At 31.9% G+C, this 21,988-nt stretch overlaps 1 protein-coding gene across 1 annotated transcript; it reads left to right on the top strand.

Moving 5' to 3' along the window:
* The first annotated feature begins 537 nt into the window (after window positions 1-537).
* On the top strand, window positions 538-21,912 carry abcb5 (ATP-binding cassette, sub-family B (MDR/TAP), member 5). The gene is made up of 29 exons (XM_051131825.1): window positions 538-647; window positions 1,402-1,477; window positions 1,800-1,911; window positions 4,954-5,008; window positions 5,125-5,275; window positions 5,520-5,607; window positions 5,778-5,969; window positions 6,089-6,260; window positions 7,803-7,927; window positions 8,107-8,284; window positions 8,374-8,487; window positions 8,585-8,695; window positions 9,869-9,994; window positions 10,153-10,356; window positions 10,471-10,641; window positions 10,816-10,977; window positions 12,331-12,564; window positions 12,662-12,811; window positions 12,955-13,059; window positions 14,480-14,557; window positions 14,676-14,759; window positions 15,225-15,428; window positions 15,540-15,640; window positions 18,355-18,495; window positions 18,591-18,747; window positions 18,826-19,023; window positions 19,130-19,336; window positions 20,298-20,444; window positions 20,822-21,912. Exons 2-29 carry the CDS (start codon window positions 1,426-1,428, stop codon window positions 21,020-21,022), a joined length of 4,020 nt encoding a protein of 1,339 aa, XP_050987782.1. The 5' UTR covers window positions 538-647; window positions 1,402-1,425; the 3' UTR covers window positions 21,023-21,912.
* Window positions 21,913-21,988: the final 76 nt, after the last annotated feature.

Here is a 21,988-nt window from a genome sequence, read left to right as displayed (position 1 = left end):
CAACATGAGGTTTGTATTGACCATCATTTCACCATCTACACTCAAAGCCATTTCTGTGCCCCTATCGTCATCAAACTGCAAGAATTATGATAACAGTATTCAGACAGGTTTCTCGAAGTCCCGCCTCACGCCATTGAATGCTCTCATCGGGAGGGCCAAAAAAACACAACCATGATTTGAAAATGCTAAGTCATAGTGTTTGATTATCCCATATCTTCCTTATATGGCCTAGCTGCTTCTGCATAATAAAGTTTGATGGGAAGTAGGACGTCACCTTTAATCAGTGATGAAGACGAAAGCGCAACATAACAGAAAGCTTTAATGGTATTCTTAAATACCGTATAAAAAGTCTAACGCACCTCCATTTCGAACTCTTAGGAGGACCATAGTTCGTACCTTCTTATCAGTTCATCTTTAATTTTTTATATAACCTCATTTAACCTAAATTTTTCCGTTATAAGGGCAAAAGTCACTGTATATTCTGCTTCGCACGCCTACATTTTTGTCTTTTGTGCAGCATTGACTCAGGAGGAGGCGTGTCCAGGTATCACAAAGCGCTATAAAACATCATGTAACAGAAGGAGAGGCTCAGCCTGCTCTATCTACATATTGTCTGTTCGATTGCAGCTTTGTGATCACCACATGGGGTAAGCCGGTAAATTTACATATTAAATGCTTTTTTTTTGTTTAGACTTTCTGGTAAATTTCGGACAGTATTAAAATATAATATTTTACTATATACAAATGTGAAAATGGGTGATAGTTAGGGTTTTAAAATTTAAATATATTTTCTTTTTAAGTTATTATTATTATTATTATTATTATTTTTATTGTATGCTTTCCGATCACAGGCTATCACATTGCGCTTTTAGCTTATACACTTCCGTTTATGTTGTAACCGGTTATGTAACATGCATGTTGCATGCAGGAGGGATGAATGAATTTAAAGTAAGAGATAAGCTTATGTAATAACACCAGCATGCTAGATAAGGAAGTAAAACATATATGTAAAACATCTCTTTGTATTTAAAGGTCTTGTATTTATAAGAAAATATTAATGTAATATTATAAATGTGTTCACTTAAGCAATACGATTTCGTTTTTCATCCCCTCTGAGCATTTATTCAAATTAAAATTTTAAAAGCCGTTATTTACATACTAAAATGATTATTATAATGGCTGTGAGCTTCTTGAGTTGAAAAAGTTCTAGATGTGATTCCTTTAAAATCACCACTACACTAATTATTTTCTTAAAAAATGCTGAAAAAAATCTTTAAATGATTATCAGGATAGAAAACCTTTAAGCTGTAATTGTAAACTGTTTTTAATGTGTACATTCTTTTGAACCAGCATTGTTTACAGTCAATGTTTTATTTTTTTATTTTTATTTTTTTTATTTAGCCACGAGAACCTTGTGCTGTCACAATGAAAGAAGAGCCAAGCGTTCCGTCGACAGACCCTCCACCTTACTTGCAAGGTGTGTTCTGTATATTCATTTACATATTACATTTACATTTATTCATTTGCCAGACATTTTTCCCCCGAAGTGATTTACAATTTACAAACCTTACTTGTCGCAGCAGCCAACAATATTCAGAGTACACAAATATAAAAAATATTAGATTGGTGTAGTTTGAGCAGAAGTGATTTCATTAAATGGCAATTCTAAATATATATATATGTATCTAGGTCTATTTTGTAAAATGCTGCGTCATTTAGAGTTAATTATTTATATTCGTCAGACACCCTAGACTTACACCACCTGTTCCTTAAGTAAACATAAACCTCTTTTTGTGCAGAGGTGATCCCTGAGGGCTTCGTCAACCTAGCTTACACCCAGGATGAGAAACCTCAGGAAGACAAACCAGAGGAGCCACCAAAGGAGTCCTCTAAAAAATCAAAGGGCAAAGGGTAAATGTGACCAAGAAGCTGATTTTTTGTAGTTTTTGATGTGTTAGATTTGAATTAGGTTGTTTTTTATGAGAAAGTAGATTCACTGATAAAATAAATAAACTAGAGTCAGAAATGAACCAGAGCTGAGGGCAAAAATTCCACAGAAACTGTTCAGAATTCTCTAGATATTTAAAATGTTCACCAATACACATCTGGTGTTTTTAACTGATAATCTAATCAGGGGTTTCAAACCGGAGAACCTCAGTCGGTGTACAATTTTAGGAAATCATTTTGTGTTTAAATCCTAATTTGAGCTTAATTATTATTTTTTGCCTTTTCAGTTTTTTAGAAGTCATGGCGTTGATGTTGTTTCATTGCAGTATGTTTTATTATAATGTAAAATAATATTTATTATGTATTATTTTTTTCTCTGGAAAACCACTTTAGATATAAGATTTGTAAAGCTATATATATATATATATATATATATATATATATTAAATGAAACATTTTAATTGAATTAAATACATTTAATAGTCTAAATATTTTAATAATCTCTTTTGGCTATAACATAAATGAAAATTACTTTAAAAAAAGAAAAAAAAAAAAAAAAGGAAAGAAGGAAGAAGGCATACAGTTGCAAACTTCTTGTCTAATATTATATACCAAATATATTTATATTATTCTGTTCGATTTTTGCTATGGATTTAGACACCATGGTGACCATATCAATTAATCAATAAGTTGTGTTTATTAACATTAGTTAATGCATCGTGAACTAACATGAACAAATGAAAAATTACTGTATTTTTTTAAATTAACTAACATTAACAAAGATGAATACATACCGTATTAAATATATTGTTCATTGTTCATTCATGTTAGATAATACGTTAACTAATGTAACAAATGACATCTTATTGTAAAGTGTTACTGCATAACATGTTGTATAACTTATTTTATTTAGAGAATACTTTATTGAAAAAATGTTTTATTAAAAAAATAAATAAATAAATTATAAGTAAATAAAAATGAACATTAACTATTGTTAACAAATAACACCTTATTGTAAAGTGCTACTGCATAACTTATGTTGTGTAACTTTTTTTTTTTAAAAAAAAGCCTCTAAAAATTATTTTATTAAGAGAATGCTCTATTAAAAAAATTATTTAATAAAATAAAATAAATTATAAACAAATTAAAATAAACATTAACTAATGTAAACAAATAACACCTTGTTGTAAAGTGCTACTGCATAACTTATGTTGTGTAACTTATTTAAAAAAAAAACCTTTAAAAAATGATTTTATTTAGAGAATACTTTATTGAAAAATTATTTTATAAAAAAATAGCAAAATAAATTACAAGTAAATTAAAATAAACATTAACTAATGTAAACAAATAACACCTTATTGTAAAGTGCTACTGCATAACTTAAGTAGTGTAACTTATTTTAAAAAAAGCCTTTAAAAAATGATTTTATTAAGAAAATTATTTATTGAAAAATTTAATAAAAATAAATTAAATTATAAACAAATTAAAATAAACATTAACTAATGTAAACAAATAACACCTTATTGTAAAGTGCTACTGCATAACTTAAGTAGTGTAACTTATTTTTTTAAAAAAGCCTCTAAAAATGATTTTATTAAGAAAATTATTTATTGAAAAATTTAATAAAAATAAATTAAATTATAAACAAATTAAAATAAACGTTAACTAATGCTAACAAATAACACCTTATTGTAAAGCGCCACTACATAACTTATGTTGTATAACTTATTTTAAAAAAAGCCTTTAAAAATGATTTTATTTAGAGAATACTTTATTGAAAAATTATTTTATAAAAAAATAGCAAAATAAATTACGAGTAAATTAAAATGAACATTAACTAATGTAAACAAATAACACCTTATTGTAAAGTGCTACTGCATAACTTATGTTGTGCAACTTATTTTTTAAAAAAGCCTCTAAAAATGATTTTATTAAGAAAATTATTTATTGAAAAAATTTAATAAAAATAAATTAAATTATAAACCAATTAAAATAAACATTAACTAATGCTAACAAATAACACCTTATTGTAAAGCGCCACTACATAACTTATGTTGTATAACTTATTTAAAAAAAAAGCCTTTAAAAAATGATTTTATTTAGAGAATACTTTATTGAAAAATTATTTTATAAAAAAATAGCAAAATAAATTACAAGTAAATTAAAATGAACATTAACTAATGTAAACAAATAACACCTTATTGTAAAGTGCTACTGCATAACTTATGTTGTGTAACTTATTTTTTAAAAAAGCCTGTAAAAATGATTTTATTAAGAAAATTTTTTATTGAAAAATTTAATAAAAATAAATTAAATTATAAACAAATTAAAATAAACATTAACTAATGCTAACAAATAACACCTTATTGTAAAGTGCTACTGCATAACTTATGTTGTGCAACTTATTTTTTAAAAAAGCCTGTAAAAATGATTTTATTAAGAAAATTTTTTATTAAAAATAATTAAAAATAAATTATAAACAAATTAAAATAAACATTAACTAATGCTAACAAATAACACCTTATTGTAAAGCGCCACTACATAACTTATGTTGTGCAACTTATTTTTTAAAAAAGCCTGTAAAAATGATTTTATTAAGAAAATTATTTACTGAAAAATTTAATAAAAATTAATTAAATTATAAACAAATAAAAATAAACATTAACTAATGTAAACAAATAACACCTTATTGTAAAGTGCTACTGCATAACTTATGTTGTGCAACTTATTTAAAAAAAAAAAAAACTTTTAAAAATGATTTTGTTAAGAGAATGCTTTATTGAAAAATTATTTAATAAAAATAAAATAAATTATAAACAAATTAAAATAAACATTAATGTTAGCAAATAACACCTTATCCTAAAGTGTTACTGCATAACAAATGTTTTATAATATATATACAGGTATAAAAAGCTTCTAAAAAATATTTTATTAAAAAAAAAAAATATATATATATATGTAAAATAAATAAATAACTTTAAACATACTATATTTTTGTTTAAATAGCAAAAAGGAAAAAAAGAAGAAAGAGCCGGTGAAAGCAGTTGGATTTTTTCAGCTGGTAAGTGTGCATCTCTTCTGCATCAAAGAATTATTAATTTGTGGCTTTTACAATCAGTGATATAACATACAGTGATAAGCCCTGAGGACAGCAGTCACATGTTTGTTGTGTTGCAGTTTCGGTATGCCACCTGTCCGGAGGTGCTGCTTATGCTGATTGGCCTGGTGTGCGCGGCAGCCCATGGGGTTGCGTTGCCTCTCATGTGCGTGGTTTTCGGAGAAATGACTGACAGCTTTGTGTCGAGTGGGCAGGCCGGTAACCTGACAGGTATATTTAACAGTACAATAAAGAATCATCCCTATCTAAGCATGCGTGTATTCATGCAGTAGAAACATTAGTCCTTGCTAAATATAGCTCTTTTAAAGTCTGTCAATAGAACGGCCAGATCTGAGTTGCTAATGTAAACGTAACCCTTAGTGTTACAGCGCAGCAGTCGTTTCATAAATATTTACTCTTATATGGTGGTCTGGTATTACTGGTTTCGGGAAATGCTGCTCTCAAATGTTTGCAGGAAACTTCACTGGAAACATCAGCTTCATCAACTCGTCAACGTGTTTGGCTGGTTCTCCTGAAATAGGCATTGAAGATAAAATGACAAAGTAAGGAGCCATCTGGTGTCAGATTCATTCTCATTCAGTTCACCTGTTAATAATTTAGTGAAGTTTCTTAATTATATTTGTAACATCAGTGACTGAGTTAGAATCTTTCACCTTTGATTCATTCCCTTGTTTGTTTAACTGTGACATAATTTGCTGGATTGTTTACACAGACACGCTTATTACTTCGTTGCGATCGGGGCTGCTGTCCTGGTCCTGGGGACGTTCCAGGTAATGCTTTTCCTGCTTACTGCTGCTAAGCAAACAAAAAGGATCCGGGAGAAGTACTTTCATGCCATCCTTCACCAGCAGATGTCATGGTTTGACACGCATCCGATCGGAGAGCTGAACATAAGACTCACTGAGTACGTGAAGTGCAGCTATGTTGCAGACTCTTGTTTCTGTCACCTGATCAGTTCTTTTGGTTACATCTCAGGTGTTTAAACATAAGCTTTACTGATCTTTCTTCTTTCCCCCAATGCAGTGATATAAACACTATCAACGATGGCCTTGGAGACAAAATCTGTGTGTTTGTTCAGTTCTTCTGCACATTTATTGCTGGTTTCGTCATTGGTTTTGTCTACGGATGGAAGCTGACACTGGTTATTCTTGCTGTCAGTCCCCTGCTGGCAGGATCAGCAGCTGTTTGGTCTAAAGTACGTGTGATGTTTTATTGTCTGTTTATATATATACGTATACAGTACCAGTCAAAAGTTTTTGAACAGTAAGATTTTTAATGTTTTTAAAAAAGTCTCTTTTGCTCACCAAACCTGCATTTATTTTATCAGCAAAAACAGTCAAATTTTAAAATATTTTTACTATTTAAAATAACTGCTTTCTATTTGAATGTAATTTATTCTTGTGATTTCAAAGCTAAATTTTCAGCATCATTACTCCAGTCACATGATCCTTCAGAAATCATTCTAATATTCTGATTTGCTGCTCAAAAAACATATTATTATTATTATGTTGAAAACAGCTCAGTAGGATTTTTTCAGGTTTCTTTGATGAATAGAAAGTTTGGAAGAACAGCATTTATCTTTATATGATTTATTTATATATTTTGATCAATTTAAAGCATCCTTGTTAAAAAGAAGTATTAATTTCTGTCATTTCTTTCCTTTTGATCTTTCTATTCATCAAAGAATCCTAAAAAAATACTCAACTGTTTTAAATATTGATAATAATAATAATAATAATAATGTTTTTATTGAGATTTAAATGTTTTTTGAGCAGCAAATCAGAATATTAGAATGATTTTTGAAAAAAATGTGACTGGAGAAATCACAGGAATAAACTGCATTTTAAAATATATTCAAATAGAAAACAGGTATTTTAAATAGTAAAAATATTTCAAAATATTACTGTTTTGCTGTACTTTTGATCAATTAAATGCAGGCTTGGTCAGCAAAAGAGTTTTTTTTTTATAGAATCTTACTGTTTAAAAACTTTTGGCTGGTAGTGTATATATAGCTGGGTAGATTACTTACAAATTGTAGTCCGTTAGTGATTACAGATTACATAAAAACTAGTTAGTAATGTAATCTAGGTTACTTATTTTAAGTTATGTATTCTGAGTACTTTTTTAGATTTTAAAATGACTTATTATCTTATTAACTTACCATACCATATAAAAAGAACAGAACATATATTCAACATTACACAGTGAATTGATAGATGAGTTCAAAAGCTACTAATTAATTAAATCCTAAAAAATGTAAAATAAAACATCTGAATATAGTCAAAATCATAAATAAATACTATGACACTCAGTAGGATTTTTATACAGGAAAATTTAAAAGAGAAAAATTAGGGAGAATAAATTATGAATAATTTAAATAAATAATATAATAATCCAGATTAACAGTGTTTAATAATAGATGTTTTTTTGAGCAGTAAATCAGTATATTAGAATGATTTTTGAAGGATCATGTGACTGGCGTAATGATGCTAAAAATTCAGCTTTGAAATCACAGAAATAAATTACACTTTAAAATATATTCAAATAGAAAACAGTTATTTTAAATAGTAAAAATATGTCAAAATTCACTGTTTTTGCTGTAATTTGAATCAAATAAATTCAGGCTTGGTAAGCAGAAGAGACTTCTTTAAAAATCTAACTGTTCAAAAATTTTTACTGGTAGTGTATATTTTTTATTTTATTTATTTTTCATTTATAAATATATTGTCGCCTACAGATTCTCGCTTCCCTGACCAGTAAGGAGCTCACAGCATATGCAAAAGCAGGAGCCGTAGCTGAAGAGATTCTGGTCGCTATCCGGACTGTTGTGGCATTTAATGGGCAGAAGAAAGCAGTGGAAAAGTGAGCACATTCTGTACTTTTAACTCATCACCATACATTCACAACTATTATGTCACTTAAACAGGAGAGATAAGATTGGGCCTTCCTCTAAATGTAAAGAATGTGACCAAGCTGTTCTGAGGGTGTATGCAATAGAAGACAAACGGTTTTCTGTGACCAACTATTTTTATGTATTCTAGGTATGAGAAAAACTTGGTGGAAGCAAAGAACTTTGGGGTTAAGAAAGCCATTACCACTAATGTGTCCATGGGGTTGACACAGTTCATTATATTTGCCACTTATGCGCTGGCATTTTGGTATGGGACAAAACTCTCTGTGGACGAGCCACAGAATTACTCCATTGGAAAAGTCCTCACTGTAAGTTTTTTTTGAGACTGATCTGTTTCTGAATAAAGTCACAGGAGGAGATGTTTCTTAACCACCTGATTTGTTACTTTCAACCCCAGGTTTTCTTCTCTGTGATGATTGGCGCCTTCTCTTTGGGTCAGGGAGCTCCAAACCTGGAGAGCATTGCCAAGGCCCGTGGTGCTGCTTATGAGGTCTACAAAACAATTGACATGGTACAACATACAGTCTGTCTTTAAGTTCAGATTTATTATATTTATACCTGTATTGTTATTCTGGATGACTTATTTCTGTTTGTGTTACCTATTTCAGCCTCGTCCCATTGACAGCAGTTCAAAAGAAGGTCACAAACCAGACCATGTGAAAGGGGATATTGAATTCAAGAATATCCACTTCAACTATCCCTCCAGAAAAGATGTGAAGGTACAGTTGCATGTTTTTCCACCTGTCAGGAACTTCATTTTTGATACTATCCATTTAGTGTTGGGGTGTAACTATTACACATTACTATTACTATTACTATTTCACATGAACCAATCATCTTTACTAGTTATAGCATGAAATAAACATGAATGAACATCAGAAGGTATCAAGTTCAAGTCCACCGACTTTAATCTACTCTCCTGTCTGGTTTGTCGGACAAAACTGTGTATTTGGTGTTAGCATTGGTCAGATCGCCTATTAATCAAACTCCTGGCGAAGAGTCCGTTGAGCAGCCAAGACTGAGCAAAGTTCAGAAATAACTCAGGCTAAAGATATGCCTCATGTCTCTTTAAATAGATTTTTAATGATATAAGGCATTTGCATCATTTGGAGCAACCACGCATCGTGTGGTGCGACCAATAATAGGAATAACTGTATTAAAATAAAAATAAAATATCTCATTTCTGCGGTTAAAATATAAATCACTGCTACAGCGTGATTAAGTAAATGGTATTTTTAAAACTTTTCTATCAGTTTTATGCAATTTACAGAAAAATAAGTCTGCTATCTACATTTAAGAAGGTGACTCTGAAATTATAAAACAAAAATATGAGATCATTATTTACAAAAACTCAAAATAAATGCGATTACTTTGTTTCCAAACACTTTAATTACTGAGAACGTCTAATGTTAAGCATGTTAAGGAAATGAATTAATTTCAATAGAAATCGTGGTCGCACCACATGACATTTTTTAAGGCTATGGCCAATTCATCGAGATGAAAAAACACTAAAATCACTGATTTAATTTATGTTTATCAAAGCCATATATTTTATATTTATCAAATATAGGCGGTAACAGGTCATGTTTTCAGGCCAGTTTAATTTTTATTTTGACTTAACAATGTGGTTATATAGAAGTGTTTGAGTTGTTTACTTACTTTTTTAATTAGTCTTCCCATTAACGCCATTATATTGTTCATTCAGACTGATTCGCGAATGTGAAACGTTTCTCCATTCATTCTCAATTACCCCCTACCAAACTCACACACAGCATTAACTAATACTGGTAAATTTAAGTCTGAAAAGTTGGCTTATAATCAGTATAGTACTGATATATTGAGCTTCTGTAATGCTAAGCTACTGAGGACTGATTCATTGTGTCCCATTGCAGATTCTACAGGGAATGAGCCTGAAAGTCCCTCATGGAAAAACCATTGCTTTGGTTGGAGCCAGTGGCTGTGGGAAAAGCACAACAATCCAGCTTCTGCAGCGCTTCTATGACCCTGATGCAGGAGAGGTAACACTGACTAATGAGCAACCGTAAATCATTTCCCCTCTCAGTTAAAGCTGCATTCTTGCAGTACTTCATATCACAAAAAATCTGATGTATTTCAGTCATAAGAGCAGCCTCAGGAAAGAAGAGCTGTTTATTTTATGAAATGTGGACAATTGCAGGTGACGCTAGACGGTCATGATATCCGCTCTCTGAATGTACGCTGGCTGAGGGAGAACATGGGTATTGTGAGTCAGGAGCCTGTTCTGTTTGGAACCACCATCGCTGAGAATATACGCTACGGCCGTGAAGACGCCACAGATGAAGACATTGAACGGGCCATTAAAGAAGCCAATGCCTACGATTTCATTTCCAAACTACCAGATGTAAGTACTGCAAGGTGTCCCCCAGGGATCTGTTCTTGGCCCGCTACTATTCATTATTTACATACTACTCTTGTTTGTTTGTAATTGTGAAATTTTTTTCTTTCTCTGAGATAGAAGCTGAACACTATGGTTGGAGAAAGAGGGGCTCAGCTGAGTGGGGGCCAAAAACAGAGGATAGCTATTGCTCGAGCTCTTGTCAAAAACCCCAAAATCCTCCTGCTGGATGAGGCCACATCAGCCCTGGACACACAGAGCGAGTCCATCGTTCAGGCAGCTTTGGACAAGGTAATGCAAAACATACAGGATTTCCACAAGTACTGGAATTAACGGGTTACAGATGTAGATTATGGATATAAATGTCTTTTATTACAGTTTTTGTTGTGCTAACAAAGTATTAACCAACAAAAGTTCAACACTGCATTAAACAAGTGATTAATACTTATGTGTGTTGTTTCTTAGGCCAGAGCTGGACGTACCACCATTGTGATTGCACACCGGCTGTCAACTATTCGTTCGGCAGATATAATTGCTGGCTTCAATGACGGCAAAGTGGTGGAACAGGGAACTCACAGAGAACTCATGGCCAAGAAAGGAGTTTACTATTCTCTTGTGATGCAACAGGTACATTTGTTTCTGTACATGGCAACTGTGCAGTAATAGTGGGACAGAACGGACTTTTTTTATTTCAGTGCTGTTTCCTTAAATGAGAAATAATTTCCTTAAAACACATGTAACAAATTTGATATTCTTAAATTTTTTTTTTTGTTGTCTAAACTTTAAATCATGAAATGAATAAAATGTATTTTATTCTATTGACAGCCACTATTTGTAACAGAAATACCAGTAAGAGAAATACCAGTTTGTTGTTACTTTAAAGGTTTATACATCTTATATTTATTCTTACAGTTAGTAGAAAAAAGATTGGCAAATAGATAGATAGACAGATAGATTGTTGACCATTTTTTTATAATTATAAAACAGAATAATATAAGATGTATTTTTTTTTTTTTATTATATTGTCCCCAAAAGTTGGGTTCAGTAAGATTGAATCTTTTTGAAAGAAAGAAATCTTTTATCTTACTGACCCCCAATTTTTTTCAGTAGTGTGTGTGTAGTGTGTGTACGTGTGTGTTGGTTGCAGTGAAAATATAAAAGCTGATTATAATGAAATATTACCATTATAATATCATGCTTGATATATATATATATATATATATATATATATATATATATATACATACATACACAAAAGTTTTAAGATTTTTAAGGTTCTTTAAAGAATGTAATTTATTCCTGTGATTTCGAAGCTGAATTTTTTGCATCATTACTCCGGTCACATGATCTTCCGAAATTATTGTAATATTCTGATTTGCTGCTCAAAAAATTATTTCTTCTTATTATTATGTTGAAAACAACCAAGTATAATTTTTTCACGTTTCTTTGATAAATATAAAGTTCAGAAAACCAGAATTTATTTGAAATAGAAATCTTTTGTAACACTATACATGTCTTTAGCATCACTTTTGATCAAATTTAAGCATCCTTGCTAAATAAATGTATTAATTCCTATTAGTTTATAATTTAATGTATGATGTTACAAAAGCTTTTTAATTTCAGATAAATGTTTTTTGGATCTTTCTATTCATCTAATTCATCATGTGACACTGAAGACTGGAGTAATGATACTCAAAATATAGCTTTACAGAAATAAATTATATTTTAAAATATATTCAAATAGAAAGCAGTTATTTCAAGTAGTAAAAATATTTCACAATATTACTGCTTTTGCTGCATTTTGAATCAAATAACTGCAGGCGAGCAGAAGAGAAATCTTAAAAAAAAAAAAAAAAAAATCTAACTGTTCAAAAACCTTTGACTGGTAATGTATATATATTAGGAAGGGGGAGTTCTTTGGCATGATAATTAGTTATTTGTTGATTTTTAAAACATGATTGTATTCATTTACGTTAACAGACGGCTGGGAGACCGAACGATGATCTTGATGCCAATGAAGATGACATTCAGGATGTTTCTGAGGGAGAAACCGAGGATGAGGAATCTTCTGAAACAGAGACTCCTGAGGGAGGAACGGAAATGCAAATGGAGAATGGAACCCTTAGACGAAGCTTAAGACGTGGCAGTGGAAGACATTCCTCCAGAAAGAAGTCCTCAAGGAAGAAGAGCAAGAAATCCAAAAAAGACAAAAAGGTACATGCACTCTACTTCTTTGATGCTACAGAGTGAATCACACTGGTGATTCATAAATGCAGTAAATGGATCCTAATCATTTCAAATTTTCTTTTAGGAAAAGGAAAAAGTTGAAGAAATACCTTTCACTAAAATTCTGGCTCTGAACAAGCCGGAATGGCCTTACCTGCTGGTGGGCATTCTGGCCAGCCTTGTGGGTGGAGCTGTTTATCCCTGTGTGGCCATTCTGTTTGCCAAAATCATTGGTGTGAGTGTCCTTTGTCTTTGTTCACACATCTCTGAACAAAAATCTCTATTGTGCAAATTTTGCTTCCAGCTCATCTCCATGTGATAGTTTCAAAGCAATTCATATAAAAATGTTCATGACAATAGAATCTCATCTGTTTCTAGGTGTTTGCAGAGGTTGACCCTGACATAAAGCGCCAGAAGACCATGATGTTCTCACTTCTCTTTCTACTAATTGGAGCAGTGGCCTTTGTCACCTATTTCTTCCAGGTGAGTCTATGTTGCATTGCTTTTGCTCATAGTTCATAGTTTATAGATATGAAAAAACTGCTAACACATAATTTACCTTTAGTACTAACCAACCAGAAACCTAACAACCACCTAATAATTCCCTAGCATAGGGACTTTTTGCACAGGCAATAAATAAATAAATACATAAATAAATGCATACATACATACATAAACTGTGTTTTTTTTAATAAAGAATCTCTTATGCCCAGCAATGCTGCATTTATTTAATTAAAAATACAGTAAAGCAGTAAACATTCTTGTAATATTTGACAATATAATGTAAAATGTTACTGTGAAATATTATTAGAATTAACAATTACATATATAATAAATAATATAAATAATATAAATATAAATATTAAATAAATAAATAATACTTGAATGTAGTTTATAAATAAAGTATATTTATACATACACTATTCAAAATGTTGAGTTTGGAAAGATTTTTTTTCTTTTTTTTGTTTTTAAATAAAGAAGTCCATATTCCCCACCAATGTTGCATTTATTTGATTAAAAATACAGTAAAATAGTAAATATTCTTGTAATATCTTACAAAATAATGTAAAATGTTACTGTGAAATATTAGAATTAACAAGTATATATATAATAAATAATATAAATATTAAATAAATACATAATACTAGTATCTAGTTTATAAATAAATTATATTTATACATATACCATTCAAAATTCTGAGTTCGGTAAGATTTTCAAAAAGATTTTTTTTTTTTTTTAAACAAAGTCTCTAATCCCCACCAATGTTGCATTTATTTGATTAATAATATATAAAAACAGTAAATATTCTTGTAATATCTTACAAAATAATGCAAAATGTTACTGTGAAATCTTAGAATTAACAATTATATATATATATATATATATATATATGTATTATAAATAATATAAATATTTAATAAATAAATAATACTAGTATCTAGTTTATAAATAAAGTATATTTATACATATACCATTCAAAATTCTGAGTTCAGTAAGATTTTTTAAAAGATTTTTTGTTTCTTTTTAAATAAAGAAGCGTTTTAGGCCCAGCAATGCTGCATTTATATGATTAAAAATACAGTAAAACAGTAAATATTCCTGTAACATTTTACAAAATAGTGTAAAATGTTTCTGTGAAATATTACAATTAAAAACATAAAATAACTGCTTTATATTTGAATATTTGAAATATTTTACAATGTAATTTATTCCTGTGATGGCAAAGCTGAATTTTAGTAGCCATTACTCCAGTCTTCACTTTTACATGATCCTTCAGAAATCATTCTAATATGTTGATTTGGTGTTCAAGAAACATTTTTATTATAATTGTTGAAAACAGTTGCTCTACTTAATGTAGTTGTTGAACATGTGGTGTATTCACATCAGTTTCTCTGTCCATCAGGGCTTCATGTTTGGTAAATCTGGGGAGCTTCTAACCATGAGGTTGAGAAGAAAGGCTTTCAACGCCATGATGAGACAGGTACGGCGCATTTCCCGCATCTCTCGCTCCATTACTCTCTGCAGTTGAGAACTAATCTGGCACAAACAGATAGCTATTGAAATGTGCGCTTCATCCTCAAGCCTGTTTCTCTTAACAGGAGATTGCTTGGTTTGATGACAACAACAATGCAGTGGGAGTCCTGACCACTAAATTAGCCACAGATGCGTCTCTGGTTAAAGGGGTGAGTGGAACACAGTGATTTGCCATCAGAACCAGTAATTAAGCTTTCACTGTGGATGCAGCCTGTGTTTTTGGCTCTGGTTCATTACATCCATCTCTTTAAACCGTTATAGGCCTGGCTGAATTTGTTTCTCAGCCGCATTTAAGTGAGAGCTAATCTATACGACTACAGCTTTTAGTATTAATAGCGCAACTTATTTTTGAATTCACAGGTACACGACCATCTCAAAAGTTAGGGGTCAGAATATTTTTTACATGTTTGAAGAAGTCTCTTATGCTCACCGATTTATTTAATCACAAACACTGAAATATTGGGAAATATTATTACGATTTTAAATAATTATACTCTGTTTAAAAAGTTAAAATGTCATTTATTCCATTTTGATCCTTAAATATTATATTTCTTGATAATGTAGCTTAGTTAGGTGTTGACTTTTATTTTTCTCTCTTTTTTTCTCATGTCTAGGCAGCAGGATCCAGATTAGGTCTAGCCACAAACACTATCTGTGCTCTGTGCATCGCTGTCATTGTGGCCTTCATCCATAGCTGGCAGCTCACCTTGCTTATCCTTGCCTGCGTCCCCTTCCTCACGGGGGCAAATTTCATCCAGATGAGAGCCATGGCAGGACACACATCCAAAGATCAGAGTGCACTGGAGATGTCTGGCAAGGTACAGTACACTGGGTCGTTGACCTTCTTTGTTCAATTGGTGTGATTCAATTTATGCAGTAAATGATTATGACTGCTGGCTGATGATGTTATTTCCAACTCTTCCCCACAGATATCCACAGAAACTGTTGAGAACTTCAAAACGGTTGTTTCATTAACCCGTGAAGAAGTCTTCTTCCGCAAGTTTAATGACAGCCTGCGCGAGCCATACAAGTAAAATCTCATTTTTAACACTAAACTCTTTAATACAGGGGTTTTCGAACTGGGGTTCGGTGACCACAAGGGGGCGCTAGAGGCCCTGTTAATATTAACGCAAAAGGCAAAATGCATTTTAGGGGCTGTCAAAGTTAAGCTAAAATATTTCATTCAAAATATTATTAAAAACGTGTTAAAAGCACATTGAATTGAAAATGGTTCTCTTCGGGCTTATAACTTTAACATTACTGTAATACTAGGTTTAAAAGAAGGATAAAAGAATATATATTTAAAAGGGACATTGGATGCAAAATTCACTTTTACATGGTGTTTGCATATAAATGTGTCTTAGCAGTTCAGCCTAGAATGATAAAAATCCAATCACTACTTTTTTTAATCCCCAAAAAACTAAACAATTATCTCAATTATCAAGCCGTTTTGATTTTCTGAGCAGTATGATGTCATATTGCGCAGGCCCCGCCCACGGCCGCTGTCCCGCTGTCACGGCCGGCTAAGACTGTCCCGCATTAGTATTTTTCCACCCTCAGCCAGTTGAACACTGTCTGGCATTTTCTCTGAGCTCGAGCTACTGTACTGACAACAGTGTCTCGTAAGCAATGCAGGTGTTTTGTAGTTGGATGTAAAAAGTGAACATAAGAGTCTTAATTTTCTCCCGACATGAGAGGTACTGAGAACGCAGAGGATTAGTGTTGTTTTTGATGGTAATGAGCCACTGGATACACAAAAAATGGAAGAGAGAGGTGGAGTGAGCAGTAGCTCATTATCATTTAAAGAGACATGCACCAAAACAGGTCATTGTGAACAGAGCTGCTTTTGACAAGGTAAAAAAGTGTTGAGGAATTTTTAAGTATGTTACAGACATTTCATTAAAACCCTGAAAAATCATATAAACTTGTAGAAAATGTATATCGTCTGCAATGATATCGTACTTAATGTTTTAACAATGTTCTATTTGACATTATGGAGTATTTTGCGGAAAAAAAAACACAATTTAAAACACCTACCAAGTGCAGTCCACGCATTACCTGAAGTTTAGACTAGTGTGCATATGCATTAACAGTGCGTTTTTTTCACTGCATGATTCAGTCTATTAAAATACATTTAGAATGATCATAAATTCAAGACGTGGAGATAGGAAATGAATGATTTATTCCACTTCATATAGTTAATCAATATCACATTAAAACTAATTAAATTAAAGCTAATTCCACATTTAAAGTATTTTTTTTATTATTTAAATAATTTCAAATATCAGTATTCAACATTTGTTTATTAAATGCATAACCTGCATTAAACTGTGTGTAAATACATCTAAATGCCAGATGCAGATTCTGTGTTTCCTCTGCATTGCAAAGACAAATTTTGTTGATACTGATTTCATTTGCTTGGTAACAGCCCAAATGTAAGAATTTGATTTAAAAAATAAAAAAAAAATGGCATTTTAAAGGTTAAAATGCCCATAAAAGGTAACAGTCTATTTAAATTTATTTAACTGACCACCACACAGAATATGAAGAATATCAAAAAAATTAAGAGTCAGCTGTCCATGGTAGTCTTTAAGATACCAGCACAATAACACATCTCATTAAATTTATTAATTTAAAGTAATAAAGCTAAACATACATGTATATATCAAAACTAGTGAAAATGAAAAAAGCATATGAAATGATTAAAATGAAAATGAAAACAGAAAATCTAAAAATAGAAACTATAATACTATTTAAATAATAGTAAAATAACACTGCTCACGAGGGAACCATATTTGGGGTCTCAGAAATTGCAAACGGCTAATTTTATCCGTTTTGGAAAATAAAATGTGTCAAAAATTTTGAAAACCCCTGTCTTAAAGACTTCACTTCCAGAACTAATATTTCCTGATAATTTACTCACCCCCATGTCATCCAAGATGTTCATGTCTTTCTTTCTTTAGTCGCAAAGAAATGAAGGTTTTTGAAAAAAACATTCCAGGATTTTTCTCCATATAGTGGACTTCAATGGGGATCAGCAGGTTCAAATTGCAGTTTCAATGCGGCTTCAAAAGGGCCAGCCAAGGGCCTTATCTAATGAAACAAAAAATGAAAGTATAAAAATGATATACTTTCTAACCACAAATGCTTGTCTTGCACTAGCTTGACTTAGTGCATTAAGTATCAACCCAGTGTTTACAAAGCATACGTGCAAAGAAACGGCCTTTACCAAAAAAGGTTAAACAATGATGTTGGACAATTTTGAAGTTTTTCGCCCTACTCTACTATTTTGAACCGGAGTACATAGACGAAGAACTAACCATGCATGACCTTTCGAGTGTAATTATGTAATGCTTGAAGTCATGGACGTGCATCACAGAGCTAGTGCAAGACGAGTGTTTTGTGGTTAAAAAGTATATACATTTTTCTATATAAGACCTTTTATTCTTTGGGTGGGATCGTGCAGAGCCCTTTGAAGTTGCATTGAAACTGCAATTTGGACCTTCAATCCGTTGCCTATTATAGAAGTCCACTGTATGGAGAAAAATCCTGGAATGTTTTCCTCAAAAAACATATTTTTTTGCAACTGAAGAAAGAAAGACATGAACATCTTAAATGACATAATGGGGAGTAAATCATAAGTAAATTTTCATTCTGGAAGTGAACTTCTCCTTTAACACATTCTCAGCTAATGCCAAATCCGATTCAGCAAAATCTCACAAACCACAATATGTGATATTTCAGATCTAGTTTGTGTAAAGCACCCATCTACGGAGTCACCTTTGCTCTTGCCCAATGCATTCCTTACCTGGTCAATGCTGCAATCTTCCGCTTTGGAGCCTGGCTCATTGCACACTGCTACACGGAATATGAAAATGTTTTCTTGTAAGTACAGTTTCTATAAAGACTTTATATATATGTGATATTTAAATATCAAACATACTCTTTACTACATTGATGTGTTGGTTTGTCCTCCACAGGGTGTTTTCTGTGATTGTCTTTGCTGCGATGAACATCGGTCAGTCCTCATCATTCGCCCCTGACTTTGCCAAAGCCAAAGCGGCAGCTGGGAGGATCTTACTGCTGCTAGAAAAGAAACCAGCCATTGATATCTATGATGAGTCTGGACAACGACCAGTAAGTATGAAATCATCAAACGGTCAGACGTGGTCACCAAAAAGCACAATGTGATCTAATTTTCTTATCTTTTTTTAGGCAAGCTTTACAGGGAATATTGAATTCCGAGAAGTGCATTTCTCCTATCCGACGCGTCAGAATGTGAAAGTCCTACAGGGCCTGAATGTGTCTGTGACTCAGGGACAGACGCTGGCCCTTGTGGGCAGCAGCGGTTGTGGCAAGAGCACCACCATTCAGCTTCTGGAGCGTTTCTACGATCCTGCTTCGGGCCAAGTGGTGAGTTCATCAGGTGGTTTTGTGTGCCTAGAGGTCTAAACCATTAGTTTGGCTCCAGGGATCAATTTATGCCTCACATTCTGTCTGGTTTTTGCTTGTTGCACAGTTTGTAGATGGTAATGACAGCAGAAATCTCAACCTGGCATGGCTGCGCACGCAGATGGGGCTGGTGTCTCAGGAGCCCATCCTGTTTGATTGCAGCATCGCTGAGAACATTCAGTATGGAGACAACAGCCGTGTCGTCACCCAGGAGGAGATTGAGGAAGCTGCGAAGGCAGCCAACATTCATAACTTCATCCTTGACCTTCCAGAGGTATGCATGATGTCTCTATTAATGTGTGTGTTTGTGCATTTTGCTTTACGAATATGTTAACAAACTGTATTATTGTGAAATATTATTACAGTTATTACTATTTTAATATATTTTAAAATGGTATTTATTCCAGTGATGCAAAACCTAATTTTCAGCACCATTACTCCAGTCTTCAGTGTCACACGTTGTGCTGCTTAATATATATATATATTTTTTTTTGAACAGTGGTGTATATTGGTTAAAAAGATTTCTGTTTTAAATAAATGCTGTTCTTTTTATCGTTTTATTCTTTTAAAAATAATCCCGAAAACGTTTCACAGGTTCCAAAAAAAATATTAAGAAGCACAACTGTTTTCAGCATTGATAATAATAGTAATAAATCAGCATATTAGAATGATTTCTGAAGACTGGAGTAATGATGCTAAAAAAATCAGCTTGCATCACAGAAATAAATTATATTTTAAAATATATTAAAAGAGAAAACCATTATTTTAAATAAAGATAATATTTCACCATATTACTGTTTATTCTGTATTATTTATTAAATAATGCAGCCTTCATAAGCATAAGAAACTTCTTTAAAAAACATTAAAAATCATACTGATGCCACACTTTTGAACCGCAGTGTATAATAAACTAATGAAAAAATACAAAATCGCAACGAAATTACTAAAACTTTAACTAAAATGAAAATAAAAACAAAATTTTAAAGTAAAAACTATTTTAAAATATTACTAAAAACTATAATAGCATCTTAATGAAAAGCATTTATATGCTTTTTATAATGTCTACACTTTTAATCAATTTGAATAGAAGTATTAATTTCTATAAGAAAAAAATATATTACATTATATTATATTATATTATATTATATTATATTATATTATATTTTATTTTATTTAAAGCCACCAATAAAACAGTCTGTTTTCATCATCTATATACATATATAATATCCTTTCAGAAATACAACACTAGAGTCGGAGACAAAGGCACTCAGCTGTCTGGAGGACAGAAGCAAAGAATAGCCATTGCTCGAGCTCTGGTCCGCAATCCCAAACTTCTGCTGCTGGACGAGGCCACATCTGCACTCGACACAGAGAGCGAAAAGGTTTGTACAGCTGTTACACATATATATTTTCAAAACTTTTTAAGAGTATTTCATCATTAAGTTAATTTGATTAATTAAAAGAGTTCCTTTTCAATGCAGAATGGACAGTGTGCATTTCTGACTTGAACCAGCAGGTGGCACTTTTGGTAGTTTGAACCAAACTTGTATGCCTGTGATCCTGCTGGTTTTAGGGAATGCCTTTAAAATGATGAATTCACACTCTAGAATTAACAATCATTCATTTTGAAAAGAAGATTAAACCTAAGAATCAAGTCAAGAGATCTATTTATAAAGTGCTGCTTTAAATGTACATTTACTTAGTGTTCACTAGTTTAAAGTTTAAAGTTTCGGCCACTTCTTTCTTTCCTGTAACACAGATCGTGCAGAAGGCCCTCGATGACGCTCGGCATGGCCGCACATGTATCGTCATTGCCCATCGCTTGTCCACTATTTATAATGCTGACATCATCGTGGTTGTTCAGAACGGCAAGGTGACTGAGCAGGGAACGCATGCCCAACTCATGGCCAAACAAGGGGCCTACCATGCTCTGGTGAATGCACAAGTGTCTGCTCACTAACCTAACCTCCCTTTGATTTATTTTAATTGTTGCATATCTAAAATGAAGGGCAAAGTTAAATAATGAAACGGTGCAGTTAATCTTACCTTAAATTTAAATGATGTTATCGTCTCTGTCCTAAAAGTTATTTTTGTTTGTTTTAGAACTAACTGTTGCAATCTTAGCGTGAGTTCGATGTAAGAAGCGTACTGTCGATTTGAAAAACACTACTTGAAGAAACATTTAAATATTTAAACTCTTAAAAAAAACAATGCAACGTGGCTAGATATTAATACGAGAAACAAAAAATGTAGGATAGTTACTATTTACACTTTTTGTTACTTTGTTACTGAGATCCTATTCTTATATAAAAAGGAAAATATATATATCTATAGCTTTTTTTTTTTTTTTTCACTTTTTTATACAGTAGAGTGTAAATATTATAGTAGTGTTATTTATTGTACATAAAACAATGTACAGTAAAAATCCCTTAAAACTTTATGCCAATACGTCTCTGCTTTAACAGGTAATTGCAGTACTTTTACCTAATGTTTTGAAGATTGTATGCGCTTGTACAGTGGCGTAAACCCTGAATGTGAATGTTGCTTTTGTTTATGTGCACTCGGCGCATGGGGGCGCAATATGTTCGTGATTTGAGCCTCCAACATGTTGGACCTTTTTTCTGCACAAGCTTTAACTTTATTGTCTTTCGAATAGTACCTGCTTTTGTTCTTATGTTATTTCTGTTAATATTAAGCATTGTTTATTGTTAAGATGCTTCTTCGATTTTTGTACAATAAATTATACATCATTCTCTGCTCTCGTTCATTTTCCTATCCTTCACGTTTAAATGAAACTGTTTTATTTAAAGTACAAATAACTTGTTGAAAGTAAATTTAAGTTCTGTTTAAGTCTCATTTTGTGTGTCATTTTGTTTGTGTGGTCACATGTTGTGGCGGTACATTTTTATTAATTATTTTTTTCGTA

Source organism: Labeo rohita, chromosome 16 (genome assembly GCF_022985175.1).
Source record: "Labeo rohita strain BAU-BD-2019 chromosome 16, IGBB_LRoh.1.0, whole genome shotgun sequence".
Taxonomy (NCBI): domain Eukaryota; kingdom Metazoa; phylum Chordata; class Actinopteri; order Cypriniformes; family Cyprinidae; genus Labeo; species Labeo rohita.
This window is presented reverse-complemented; position numbering and strand designations above follow the sequence as displayed.